At 44.2% G+C, this 12,941-nt stretch overlaps 1 protein-coding gene across 2 annotated transcripts in view; it reads left to right on the top strand.

The window, feature by feature from the left end:
- The first annotated feature begins 5,176 nt into the window (after nucleotides 1-5,176).
- Nucleotides 5,177-12,941, top strand: part of bmp7b (bone morphogenetic protein 7b) — a 26,119-nt gene continuing 18,354 nt past the window's right edge. For both annotated transcript variants that reach the window (XM_054772664.1, XM_054772655.1), the window contains exon 1: nucleotides 5,177-5,837. In XM_054772664.1, coding sequence (XP_054628639.1) covers nucleotides 5,438-5,837 — 400 coding nt within the window. In that variant the 5' untranslated portion in view covers nucleotides 5,177-5,437. The remainder of the gene's footprint in view (nucleotides 5,838-12,941) is intronic.

Below are 12,941 nucleotides of genomic sequence, written 5' to 3'. Positions count from 1 at the left end.
CCCGGTTAATGTGTGTGGGAGCCAGGATCCAAAGAGAAGAGGTCTGTGCTCCTGACCCGACCCTGAGTATCTCCTAATGTGCAGCCTTACCAAACGTAACCATTGACTCTGAGTGGCTTTGACAAGCTGCTTCCGTAGTAATGGCTCTTAATTTCTGAGTAATTGCTATCTCTAAGTGATGAGGGACAACCTCTCACCCGAATGGAAAAATCTTTATATGTGAACCAGCTCAGATTGCGGAGGCTCTTTTTCTTGTACTGCAGACAAGCCGAGACCCCTGCTGTTTTCTTGGCCCAGGAGAGATTTGTGTTGAGTGTGAGGCTCTAACCTGAGGAGACAGAGTGCAACGAGTCATGTGCTTGTCTCGGGATGAGTGTTTGTACTGGGCAGGAGTGAGGGGGGGCACAGAGGAAGTAGGGGGCTGCGGGGTCAGAGGAAAAGAGAAGGAGGGGTGTGTGGACCCGCTGCAGGTGAGGGGGATTAACTGCAGCTCGAGGCTCGGAGAAACTAAATACAAATCTGTCAACCTAATCCTCACAAATAGAAAACAGAGCTGCCCTCCATTCACAACCTCCATAGCTCAGCAGATCTACCTCCTGCCCCTCCGTCCAACCCCCCCAAACTTTCTACTTCAGGCTCTCTGGGTGCTCTGTTTCTCATCAGCGTTTGGCCAGTCTGATGATGCCGCCTCTACTCGAACGGCTGCTCTGTCCAGTATCCCCTAAAGTGAGTCTCACTGGTCACTTGGGGGCCTGTGATTGACAGGCCAGGACACACTTATGGAGTGATGCGAGCGAGAGTCAAAGGGGGCAAGAATGTAAACCTCGGCCCATAGAACTCCATGACAGTGCGCAGGCCGTTATCAGGCCCTGACACCTCACTCCTGCCCGCTGATAAGAATGCGGCTGGGCGAGGAGAGCAGTGCAATGACAAACTGATGACACAGGTGTCTGAGTGATAACATCCCGTGATGGCTAAAGCTAAGTCTGGCATTAAGGAGAGGCTTAACTAGAACCGTATCACTGACCGTCAGTGATGAATGCTGAAAGGCATGAATCAGATCACTGTGCTGATCCCACACGCCATATTAGGCTGCGGGCGGATGGACCCGCAAAAGGACACACCACATACGGGCAAAAGTAAGACGGAAAAGTGCAGCATTTCTAATAAGATAATCATGCTGTCATGGAACTCATTTGTTACAGTGATGCAAATTTAGCCATTGTGGAAATCCCCTAAGTAAAGGGATCAATTTGAGTTCCAAACTGGAACTGAGAATTTCAAAAACTATTAGCAATATGGTTTCATTCAGCCTAGTTTGTGTGTCTTAGACAGCAAATATTAAAAAGAGCATAGATTAGACAAGGGGATTAAAAAGGATCTGGTTTTGAAAGCTATATTAGATACTGGAACCAAATTTCTTAAGTGGGATCAAACACAAACCCTAAATGGGATATTAGAAGTGTTTCATATACCCGCCCCCTCTCTTTTAGCCCGTCTCACAGCTGTGTTTCATATGTTCATGAGGCCCCTGGAGTGCGACACACTGGAGTGGAAACATTTGCTGCTGGTGTGTGCAATGTAGCAGGGTTACACCAAAAAGTTAGACAAGGGGGAATAGGACAGTCAACGGGAGATGGTTGGACAAAAACTGTCCTCCCACTCAGTTCTATCCTTGCAATTTGACCCTTTCAATGCGCCATTTAACATTTAAACACGTTTTATTGTATCGTGTGTGAATCTGCTTAGAAGTCCCTCTTTCCACCCACCGAAATGAACCTCATCCACCTCCCTCGGTCCACAGGTCTTCAAAGGACTTCAGCCTGCTGTTCTCTAAAGCAACACATAAAATAAATATTACCCTTGCCTCTGATCGCGTGCTCTGAGGCCTTCAATAGATGCCATACTCTGCTGGACAGGGGATGAAAAAAGAAGTTGTTTTTGTGGCTTTATCAAATTTCATCACGTGAGTAGTGCTCAGTAACTATACGCAAGGAGAGCATGCAGGAGAAAATTACACGGATCGAATTATAACCAGTAGCGGTAAATCGGTGGTTCCCAAACTTCACAGTCACAGTCCCGTACCCCTTTTGACATTTGACCTGACAACATGTATGTACCCCCTACTGCCCTGAAATATAACATTGAAAGGCATATTTCCTGTGATGTGTACTCAAATATTGCAATATTTACCATAAAAAAACAATTTCGGCAGTTGTTCCTGGTCTAGAAGAGGAGGGGCTAGGACATCGACACCAGACGGCCCACCCGGAACCTCACTCCAATGCTTTCTCAATTGTTATAGTCCAGTTCTGGATGAATTGCTGTTGTTTGTTATCTACTGTATATTTTTTATACTATGCCCGCTCGTTTGGCTGAAGGCTTTTGCTCGAGGAGTGTAAGCTTGTTCACATTTGTAAGACACCATTCGCCTCTTCCTATTGGCAAATTTGGGACAAATGTTTCCATACTGCCCTGCAGATGGAAATAAAACGTTGTCTGCACCTGGTTGCCGGTTCTATTCCTAAATTGCCTGCTGTCACCCGTTCTTCTGGCCTATCTTGCAGTCACTCAATCTGTCAGTTTCGCTAAATAAATACATTTTTTTTTTTTACTAAATCTGTTCTATGAATCTTAGAATAATACTAGGGGCTTTCATTCCAGGACTAACTGGTCTTTTATTTTCCAGCAGTCTGTGTCACATACAAAAATACTTGTGAGCATTTTGTGTGTGTGTCATATTATAGTTATCACAACACAATATCAGTAAATGATATTATTGTGCTATTGTTGTGAATGTCACTTTCTGGGGTTTGCTGTGAGTACGTGGCTGCATGTTTTTGAATCCGGTTCCCGGAACGTAGACTGGCAGTGACATCACAACCATTATGGCGTCGGTTCAGAAAACTTGGAGGGGGACGTGCCAAAATCGTGTAAAAATCGCCACTCCCTTTCATAGTTGTTGTATTTATCTGTGACACAAAAAATTGTATTAAGTGAGCACTTTCATTTTGTAATTGCTTTTTTCAAACTTTTTTTTGTTAAAAAAAACATAAACCACAATAAGCACAAAATAAAACATCTTACTCTGAATTATATCTCACCTCTTTGATATATTTAATGGATTATTAATAACATTATTATATTTGAAGTATTTAATACTTAATAATATTAATTGAATTAATTTTTTATTCTATAGATGTAATTATTTAAGCATTATTATATACAAATGTACTTATTTGTTTATATAACACACACAGAACAATTAACAACTTCCTATCTGACTCCTTTTCTTGCCTGCGCTGTGCAGGCACTGTTCACATGAGGCATTCAAGTGCACTGTGTAACTATGAGCGTTAGGCTTTCAGACATCACTGTAGTCGCGCTGTAATTTTTATTCACGTACCCCCATGACAACAATTTGTGCACCCTTGTGGGCACGTGTACCCCACTTTGGGAAGCTATGCAGTAAATAAAAGACCAAATAAGTGAAAACAGACTGTAAAACGCACAGATGATCACTTTTTTTGAGTTGCCATGTGTAAAACATCCAGCCAGCAGCTTCTCCTTCCTTGCCAGCGGTGTGCTGATAAACAACCAGATAATGTCAGCTGTCACTAATTAACATCAGTTATGTGAGTAAAATGATAACTGTCTGAAAATAAACATGTCTGTTGTCAATTTGCGTGCTGTCTTGCAAGATAGCGTCTGCCCACAGACGAAAAGATAATGTGTGACCTGCGCGAGGAGCCTCTGGTCTGTAATGCAGCTGTACTCAGTGTTTTGAGGGTTTGTTGATAGAAGCTTCAAACACTTTTTCCTCTGCTTTTCTGCTTTCTGTCCCCTTGTTAAAGACCTTTCAGTGAGGCTCACCCAGTCTAGCCTAATCCTTGTGCCCTGTGTTTACTGTGAATGTCACCAGGCTTGGAGAGGCGCAAACAAAGAGGGGTCTGTTCTTTTTGTCTCTTCCACGATTGTCATCTCCTGGCTGTGCAAAACTAAGCCAAAGACCGGGGGTAGTTAGAGGTGGAAGCAGGGGTTTGACCTCAGAGAACAGGAGAATAAATGAGCGCGAAATAGAGCGAGAGATGTACTGTTTAACACATGCAAGACCCTTAAAGTACAATGTAAACACTTGCAGCCATTAGCTGGTACCGGATAGGACTGTTTATATGTAGTAGGCTACTATTGAACAGCTATTTAAAAGAAAATTGAGGATTACATATACAAAAAGAGTGATGAGCAAAGTAAGCTTTCAAGCTTTCAGTCCTGTTGAATTATGAGAGAAGAGAAGCAGACCGCATTTAAAGGAGAAGAAGAAGAAGAACCATATTGAGTTGTTAGGAAGGTGGGCTGAGTGGACAACACACCAGGACCCCTTCAGCCCGACCCCTCTGTTTACAATCGCAGCTAAAGCTGCCTGGCAGTCGCGCTTGCTGTGCGATTGAAGTTCTAATTTTATTGTCATAAAAATCTTTTGGCGAGCTGCAGCCCTAAAAAATCTCAAGTGGAGCCTTTGAACCGTCTCTCTCTAATGTTTTAGGAGTTTAGTCCTTCAACAGCCATTTGAAATACCTTCAACTGTGTCAGCGAGAACAGAGCTCATGAGAGGGTCAGCGGCGCTCCTTAAAAGTTTGGTGTTTAAGAGGTGCTGGGGCACTGGGGGCAGATGGAGTGTGGAGGCAGCTGCCAAACATCTGCATCCCTCCTTTGCAATCTGCGGCTGCCTTTGTCACAAACTTCCTGCCGCAGCATAGTAGAAAGTTTGGATATGGTCAAAATGTTTTCAAAGTTGGCATTTGGACAGGGTGCTTGGCTCAAAGACAACTGGCATGGCCCCAAACGATCCAAGCTAGTGAAATGAGGCACCTGCACATCCACCATAGTATTCAAGACAGTATTCCCATGAATATTCGATTCATATTCCAAACAACAAAAAAATGAATGATTTCACCATGGTTCCTCGTTTAAATGTTACTAGTTAAAGTTATTTACTACCTTTCTTTCACTCAAGTGCACTGATTACATTGCATGGAATGATGCCGCATCACAAAGTGAACAGATACAAATCCCACATGTCGAACTCTATTGAGCTACCCACTCTTTCTTTCTCCCCTGCTCCTCCCATCACAGCTCTCCTTAGAAGTTGTTCACTTGGTAAAAGGCGTCAGCGTCCACTATGCACTTGTAGCCAGCAACACGCACTAGTGTGCACTTCCACAAGTTGTGAAGAGGAAGAAGGACAGAGGACCACACACGCCTGGCAGAAACATCATTACATCGGACTTTGAGACGAAGTTGATGTTCAATTCGGAAGACCTTCCCTCAACATGAGGGCAGCTAATTCAGGATATTGAACAAAATATAAAAGTTCAATATCCATTTTGGAGAGTTTTGCAGCAGCGTCAGAGACTTTCACGCCCATTCATTGTCTGCTATGGCATCAATTTTGGATAAACGCGCTCCAGCTTTACTTTTAATTTGGAGTTACTGCGTCGTAGCCGACACGGCTTTTGCAAACTTTTCCGTGGACAACGAGTTCCACTCCAGTTTCATCTACCGCCGGTTGAGGACCCAGGAGCGCAGGGAGATGCAGCGGGAGATCCTCTCCATCTTGGGGCTGCCGCACCGGCCGCGACCGCACCTCCACAGCAAGCACAACTCCGCGCCTATGTTCATGTTGGACCTGTACAACGCCATGTCCACGGAAGGGGACGAAGACAGATACTCTTATCCTTATAAGCCCGTCTTCACCACACAGGGTCCCCCCATCGCCAGTTTACAAGACAACAATTTCCTGAATGATGCAGACATGGTGATGAGCTTTGTCAATCTAGGTAGGATGTCTTCTCACCCACCGATTGGTTTTAATTTCAAGGTTAACACGATGTCATTCATGCTGGATAAGATGTGCATGCACAAGTTACAAAGATGACCACTAAGTTGACTGTTGTGTAACTTCTAATTCCACAAACACAAGTACTGACTTGTCATAAGCCACCAGCTTGACTGATCACTTTCAGAGTCAAAGGAGTAGAAAGTGCAGTGAGTACACCTGGAGAAGAGCAGAATTACTGACATAAAATGCACTTACAGCCGCATTCCTGCAAGCATCTGCTTTAAACAGCTGTGCAGCATTTAATGTTCAGGTGTTGGAACTGGAGATGTTGGAGCAAGTTGCCGCTGATATGTCAGCCATGTGTTACCTAAAGAAGGAGACGGTCGACAGCACAATGGGATTGGAGTGCAGCGGGTTCTCCCTTCAGCTCTGAGGGGCTGCAGAATAACGCCATTCAGCTCCGAGCCAAGCTTGATTAAGTCAGATGCAGTTGGTCACACAATGAGTCTGTATGCTCAGAGCAAACAGTATGTTTCCAGTGGAATAGCCCAGGCAAAGTGAAGTGTTTGTAAATCAACATGATCTCATTGAAGTGCAGCATTGAGTTAAATGTTTACACTCCTGGAAAGACCATTGTTGGAGCGTCTTGGCAGGAGAAAGGGAGGTGACACTGGCTCCTCCGTTGCACTGTGTAATTACTGTGGAAGCTGCTGCATTGTGACTATTTTTGACAGGCTGCAACACAGATGGATTTGACCACAAAGACTCCAAAAGTCAAAAGGCCTGGCAAAGTGTGCAGCCAAGGGCGCGTGCAGCAAAAAGATGAGAGAGTTGCTTGCCTTCTGGGGTGATGCTTACATGTGGCAAGTAAGATTAGATCTCATATCATGTATTAAAAGGTTAATCAGAAGTTATGAAAAAGGATGTGATTATTTTGGCAGCAGTTCAGTTCTCCTTCATACGTTGCATCTGCTGGCAGGGTTGCATGGATCCGTGATAGCATCAGTCTCCTGCCTGCTTGAGTCAAAACAGCAGGTAGTCCTGTGCTTCTTTGCCACTCACATAAGCATGAGGGAGGATCAGATGGATTGTACATTTCCTTTACAAATTCCTTTCTTTCCACATTTGCTCATTGTGGTTTTGTTTTCTTCTTATTTTTATTTAGGTCGTCTGAGAGTAGAATGAGTGTGGCTTTTATTTAAAAACAGTCCCTGAGCACTGCAAGTCCACACAGCTACTGTGCCAAGGTGCATTAGCCGACTACTTCCTGAGAAGCCTCTTTTCATGCAAGAGTTTGTACTATTAGTGTAAAGCTCAAAACCACACCGTTTTTTTTCACAATAACGTGGAAGTATCATCCACAAAATACCGTAGTCCCTCCATATCCTTCTTGATTGTCACCCAGAAGAGAAGAAGTACTTTGTAGTTAGCTTGCGTGAGAGGCCAGCTAGGGTGGGTGCCGGCTTTGGGACAGACCCCCCATCCAGGGACGTCCTCTCGCTGAGTCACCTCAGTATTGAAGTCCAGCTGTGTAAATGGCTTACAGCATTCGTTTAGAATGCACGGCACTACACACGCAGCACGGGCCACCCAAACACCTTGTGCGTGCTGCCCATAAAACTTATGTGGAGCACTCAGTGGTGAGCTAATTTCAATAATTCATGTCTCATTTTAGCAGAAGCTGTCATCCGTCACACTTCAATCACTTTCTATCAATATTCAGATAACATCCCTTTGTGCCTGCGGATGACTGGAGGAAAATAAGGAATTGATCCCACTTAGCAGCAATAAAGCATCCAGTCTTCTGTGAATACATTCTGTACGATTTCATAGCGTGTCTGTCGAGCCGTAATTATCTTGTATTTAATATAAACCCAGAAGTCTCTGGCAACATTGCCTCTCGGCCACAATGGATTAAAGTATTTCCTCTATAACAAATTACAGCTTGCATGGCTGTTGGCCTGTGCTGCTGCATCGGTGCTCTGCAGTTCAGCTTGGTTCATGTTAAACTCATTCATACTCAGCTCAGCTTTCAAATACCCACCTACAGTAGATTTACGTGTGGCGTCGCAGTTAAGTAAGTACTTTGATTACAGTAGATTTACGTGTGGCGTCGCAGTTAAGTAAGTACTTTGATTACAGTAGATTTACGTGTGGCGTCGCAGTTAAGTAAGTACTTTGATTACAGTAGATTTACGTGTGGCGTCGCAGTTAAGTAAGTACTTTGATGTCGCTTATTTGCATCGTGGGTGACTGACACAGAACCGACATCGTCATCTGTGTTTGCGTGGGAGGTGAGTGTGGAGGGTTATAGCCTCTTCCTGTAACACGCTAACATTAGATAGGTTAGTCACAGCTTCCCCGGAATTCCAGAGAACATACCCTGAGGTAGTGTTGTTTTTGTGTCTTTTGGCATCATTTATTCTCCATAAAGATGAGGATGATTTCATTCAACATTTCTCCCATTAACCGGTTATTCTTTGCATGTTTAATTTGTGTTAAAAAAATTGCGTAATCTGTGTATCCATGAATTCAGTAATAATAATAATGGATTAGATTTTAAATAGTGCCTTTCAAGGGACCTTGAGCCAATTATTCATTTACTGGGGGCAGGTGGGTTATGTGTCTTGCCCAAGGCCACAACAACAGTGACTGGGGTGGAGGAAGCGGTGATCGAACCACCAACCTTCCGGTTTCTGGAAGCACTGCAGGGTCTTCACCTGCAGGGGGTGCTCTACCTCCTGAGGCACTGCCTCCCAGTGGTGTATTTTAAAGAAGAGGGTTCTAAGTAATTGGTTCAAATGAGGAGAAATGGTTTGTGTTGTGAATTAAATAAGCATTTGTTGTATTTTCTAGTCATTTTGTAAAATATGCGCTCAATGTGCCAAATTTATAATTCAACATCTTTTATCATGCAGCTCTGGTATGTAATTGCTGGCGGCGGTCTGCGTTTGTGTGACAGTGATCGTATGTTCGGGATCTAGACGAGGAATGCAGCGTGTGTGGCTGCACTCTCAGTGGGTGTTTTTTTTTTTTTGTTCTTGTACAAGCCTTTCAAAAAGTAACAGTTTGTCATCATCATGGATCATGTCATCACGAAATAGTAGGAATAAGGGACATTCTCTGTTCTGCTGCTGTAATCAGTCCCAGATGTGATTTATTGCACCAAAAAGGAGCTGGAAAAAAGTTTTTACTTTGTAGAATGCATAAACATACCCAGGATGCTGAAGATTATCTTTAGTACCCATGTACACACAGGTGTCGATAAGCTAACTCAGGAAAAGGGTGCTTTGTAGGGGTGTATCCTCACGGTTAGATATGTACCTCAGTTTGGTCCAGTAAGGGAACAAATGCAAAACCGCTTAGATTTTGTGTTGAATGATTTTTAAACTGAAGCATGAAAATGCAGTTGCAACCTGCTGGCAGGCAATTCTCCAATAAATACAATTCATAAATCCCCAAAAATATTTATAGTCCCAAATATAGTCCACTTTTCGTCTCACTAACCGGGCATGTGGAGGTGCATCGCAACGTTGAATGTGTACATCCTGTCCCTTACTTGAAATGTGTACCAGTACGGAGTTTTCAGTTTGGTACAGCTGCGTTCCAATTCGATTGATACGAATACATGTCAGTTACACCCCTAGTGCTTTGGCTAAGCAGCAACAAAAAACCCGGACATTTTGCACTATGTGTGTGCGGAAATGTGAGGCATTGGGCCACAGAGTACAGGACAGAGTATATATTGGAGAGTATACGTAGGTGACAACAGGGACACGCAGATCTCCTTGGCTTCGGTGCCTGCTGGATCCCCGCCTCCTGGTCCCGACGTTGAGGGACATGTTTTTGAACAGACAAAGATGAGTGCATAAGATTGCCGTTGTTCAGTACAACTTAATGCTGCACTTCAGGTAAGGAACTTCACTAAAAATGAGGGTGGAAGGGTGGAATGTAATGTAATTTAATGCTATTGATTTATTAATTTTGTGTTGTGTGGCATACACAACTTAACCTAGCGCTTATTAAGATGACCACTGATGTTGCGAAAGCTTAACATGAAAGAAGGACGTTGAAGACCAACAACACACTTTCGGCAGTCACAAAAACAGCATCATGTCTGATTGCACTGAATGAAATCAGAATCAGAATTGAATTAAAATCTAAATGAATACAGACTCACCACTGATACGAGCCTGGCGTTTGTTTTCCAGAGAGAAGATGATTACATTGTTGTTTAATGTGTAGGCGCCAGGCAGTGCTAGCATGAATGAATGAACTTGAGGTTATGCACCGCTCGAACTCAGTACAGACATAACATCATAAAAGCTCACCTTTATGCATTCACACGCAGCATCAGCATTTGGAAACGGTGGTGAATGAGAAACTTATCAATCTATTTGTGGCAGCATCAGAGAAAGAGAAATTCCGCACGCACAACCATGGTGTGTTCAATGGCGCCGAACAAAGTGGGAATAAACGCTCGCTCAGGGAAAAGCAATGAAACAAAACAACATAAACATGCAAAAACGGTGGGCTTTTAAACAGTATATTATTTCTTGCAATAAAATAATAGCCCATTTAAAAAAAATTGATATGCATTTGCATAAAATTTGATGTATTTACTGACAAAACTATTTTTTAAAAAGTGTCCTTTTTTGTTGTCATTGCTGAAAGTTTTCCACTGCCCGGTTCGGAGCAGTACCTGGCCGTGGCCCGGTGGTTGGGACCTCTGATTTAAAGGGTTACTAATGACAAATGGCAAACAGGTGCGTCGCGTGGCACCGCCCTCAAACAGAGGTCAGTGATCTAAAAGAGCGTAAACAAAAACAGGATGAATAACACAATAAAATACAGAGAAAAACAGTTTGTGAAATCTAAGGTGATGAGCCCCTTTACAAGTGTGTTGCGACACAGAGTGATTTGTGCGTGTGTAACTTCTACCCAGCAGATCATTATCTGCTGCATTACCTTGGTAACCTAACAGGGTACCACCTGGCCAGGCACCATGCACCGCCTCTCCACTCCCACAGGAGCCTCGACATGGTTGTTGTTCATGCAGCATGAAGCTGTTGGAAAAACCACAGAGGAACATTCAAATCAATACATTAGTTGAGATTTAAAGGCGGTACTCCCGTCATGCCACACTCTCCCTACCTTTGTGTCTGTTTCTCCTTGAATTCCTCCGCTGTGGTCTTCACGTGGAGTAGAGGTTAATATAGATGTTTCCCCACTGTCTGCAGGCCAGAGCAGCTGTGCAGAGAAACTTGATCTTTTCTGAGTCCCTCATTGCGACCTCCTCCATCATGTCTGGCCGTGACTCCGGCACGCAGGAGCATATGACAGCAAATGTCCCTCCTTTTCCTTCCTGAAGCAACAGTATTGATTATCAGCACTAGTTCAGGTAGTTATCCTACAGTCCCAGGTGGCCTTGATGTTGTTTAGTCTCCAAGCACCAGCGCTGGCCCTCACCACCAGAGGTTTAAGCCCCCTATGTGCTCAGACATAAAACATTTCAGCACTTTCTCAATTTCTTTTGTGTGTTTTTCCACTCCCCACCTCTTCCTCGCACGCATACACACTTTCGCTGAACCCCAAACACACACTCTTTCCCACCCTCATAAACACACACACACACATATTCTGTCTATTTATCCTATTTAAGTTCTGGCTCTGGTTCTTCTCCGAGTCGCTTCTTTAAATGGAGGCAGAATACACAAGCATCTGGTGAGAGCTGGTCATTCCACTCTGGATGCACCATTAGTTCCGCTCTTCATCTTTCTGTAATGCGCTTCTCCCGTGAACGAAAAGTTGAAATGTGGGCTTGGAGAGAAACATGCTTGCACTTTTCAGATGCCCAAAAGGAATGTTCCCGGAGCTAATTAGTGTTATTTAGGGTATGTTTTACTGCCTTGGAAGGACAAGGAGTGTGCAGAGGAAGAGGAATGTTACAGTTGGTAGAGATAGCCATGCATTCCTGTCAGGTCATTCCTTTTAATGCCTACCAGTGATGTATAATAATAGCGGGCTGGTGAGTAAATAAATACCAGAAACAAAGATGAGGAATGTTGCTGTTCATATTTAACGTGCAGCTTCCAGGAAAATTCTGCTTTTCTGCCATCTGGATCTCTGAGATTCACCTGTTTGAATCCAGGAGTCCAAAATGACATCTGGTAGTATGTAGCAGCTTCTCTGCACTCTTGGCCAGACTGTGGCGCTCGCTGTGAAGAGTGATGAAACACTCGGGCGGGTGGAACTTGACAATGCGGTGCGGTGTCCAAAAGACATGATGCATGAGGCAGTGGGTGTTCTTGCTGTGCTTTGATGATGGACAGAGTGCCTGCATTTCCAGGAATGCGGGGCTCATTTGGATTATATTGCTGTCCTGCGGCTCGCATTTTTGCAGTAAACCGGCAAAATTTGCTCTTTGCAGAGCACACGACCACTGCAAAAATGCTCCATGTGAACTTAGATTATAAAACCGTGCACAGGAAGATGGAGTAAATCTTCATTTCCATCTGTTTCGACACTTTTCTTTCATCTGGGTTACTCTGGCCTCGCCTTATCAGTGACCGCCAGCATGTCAAACTCCCCTCCGCTTCCATGAGTACAAAACAAAAGCTGACAGAGCAGCTCTACTGACGTGCTAACAGGGAACAGGTCGGGTGGAAAAAGCGAGATGTGATATCACGATAGCAACAGTGGTCCTAAAGCAGTCTCTCTGTATCCCCTTTTCTTGTGGGAACGTCATGTGGTTAAACAGAGCCACTTTCCCTGCCCAGGCACCAGCTGCACTGCGTGAATGCGAATGCTTTTCAAATAGAGGGGCGCATCCCCCTTGGGGCGGCGTGGTGAGAGCCGTGAGAGGCACGGGGAACTTTCAGTATTAGTGCAGACCTTACATTTTTCGTACTCGACACGCATTGTGACCCTTGAATACACTTCCCTGCTCTCCAGGTACACATTTTGTTGCATTTTGCCGGTTTCGGTCTGTGAAACCTGGATAATGCTCCTGTGTCGAGGCACCAGCTTATGCTACACCTGCTCGCTCCTTCCTGCAAACCCTTCTTGCACTAACCTGGCCATAAAGGCTGTGATTGGTCGG

The sequence above is a fragment of the Dunckerocampus dactyliophorus genome, chromosome 1 (genome assembly GCF_027744805.1).
Source record: "Dunckerocampus dactyliophorus isolate RoL2022-P2 chromosome 1, RoL_Ddac_1.1, whole genome shotgun sequence".
NCBI classification, from domain to species: Eukaryota; Metazoa; Chordata; class Actinopteri; order Syngnathiformes; family Syngnathidae; genus Dunckerocampus; species Dunckerocampus dactyliophorus.
Note: the sequence above shows the minus strand (reverse complement) of the source record. Positions and strands in the feature narration are given on the sequence as shown.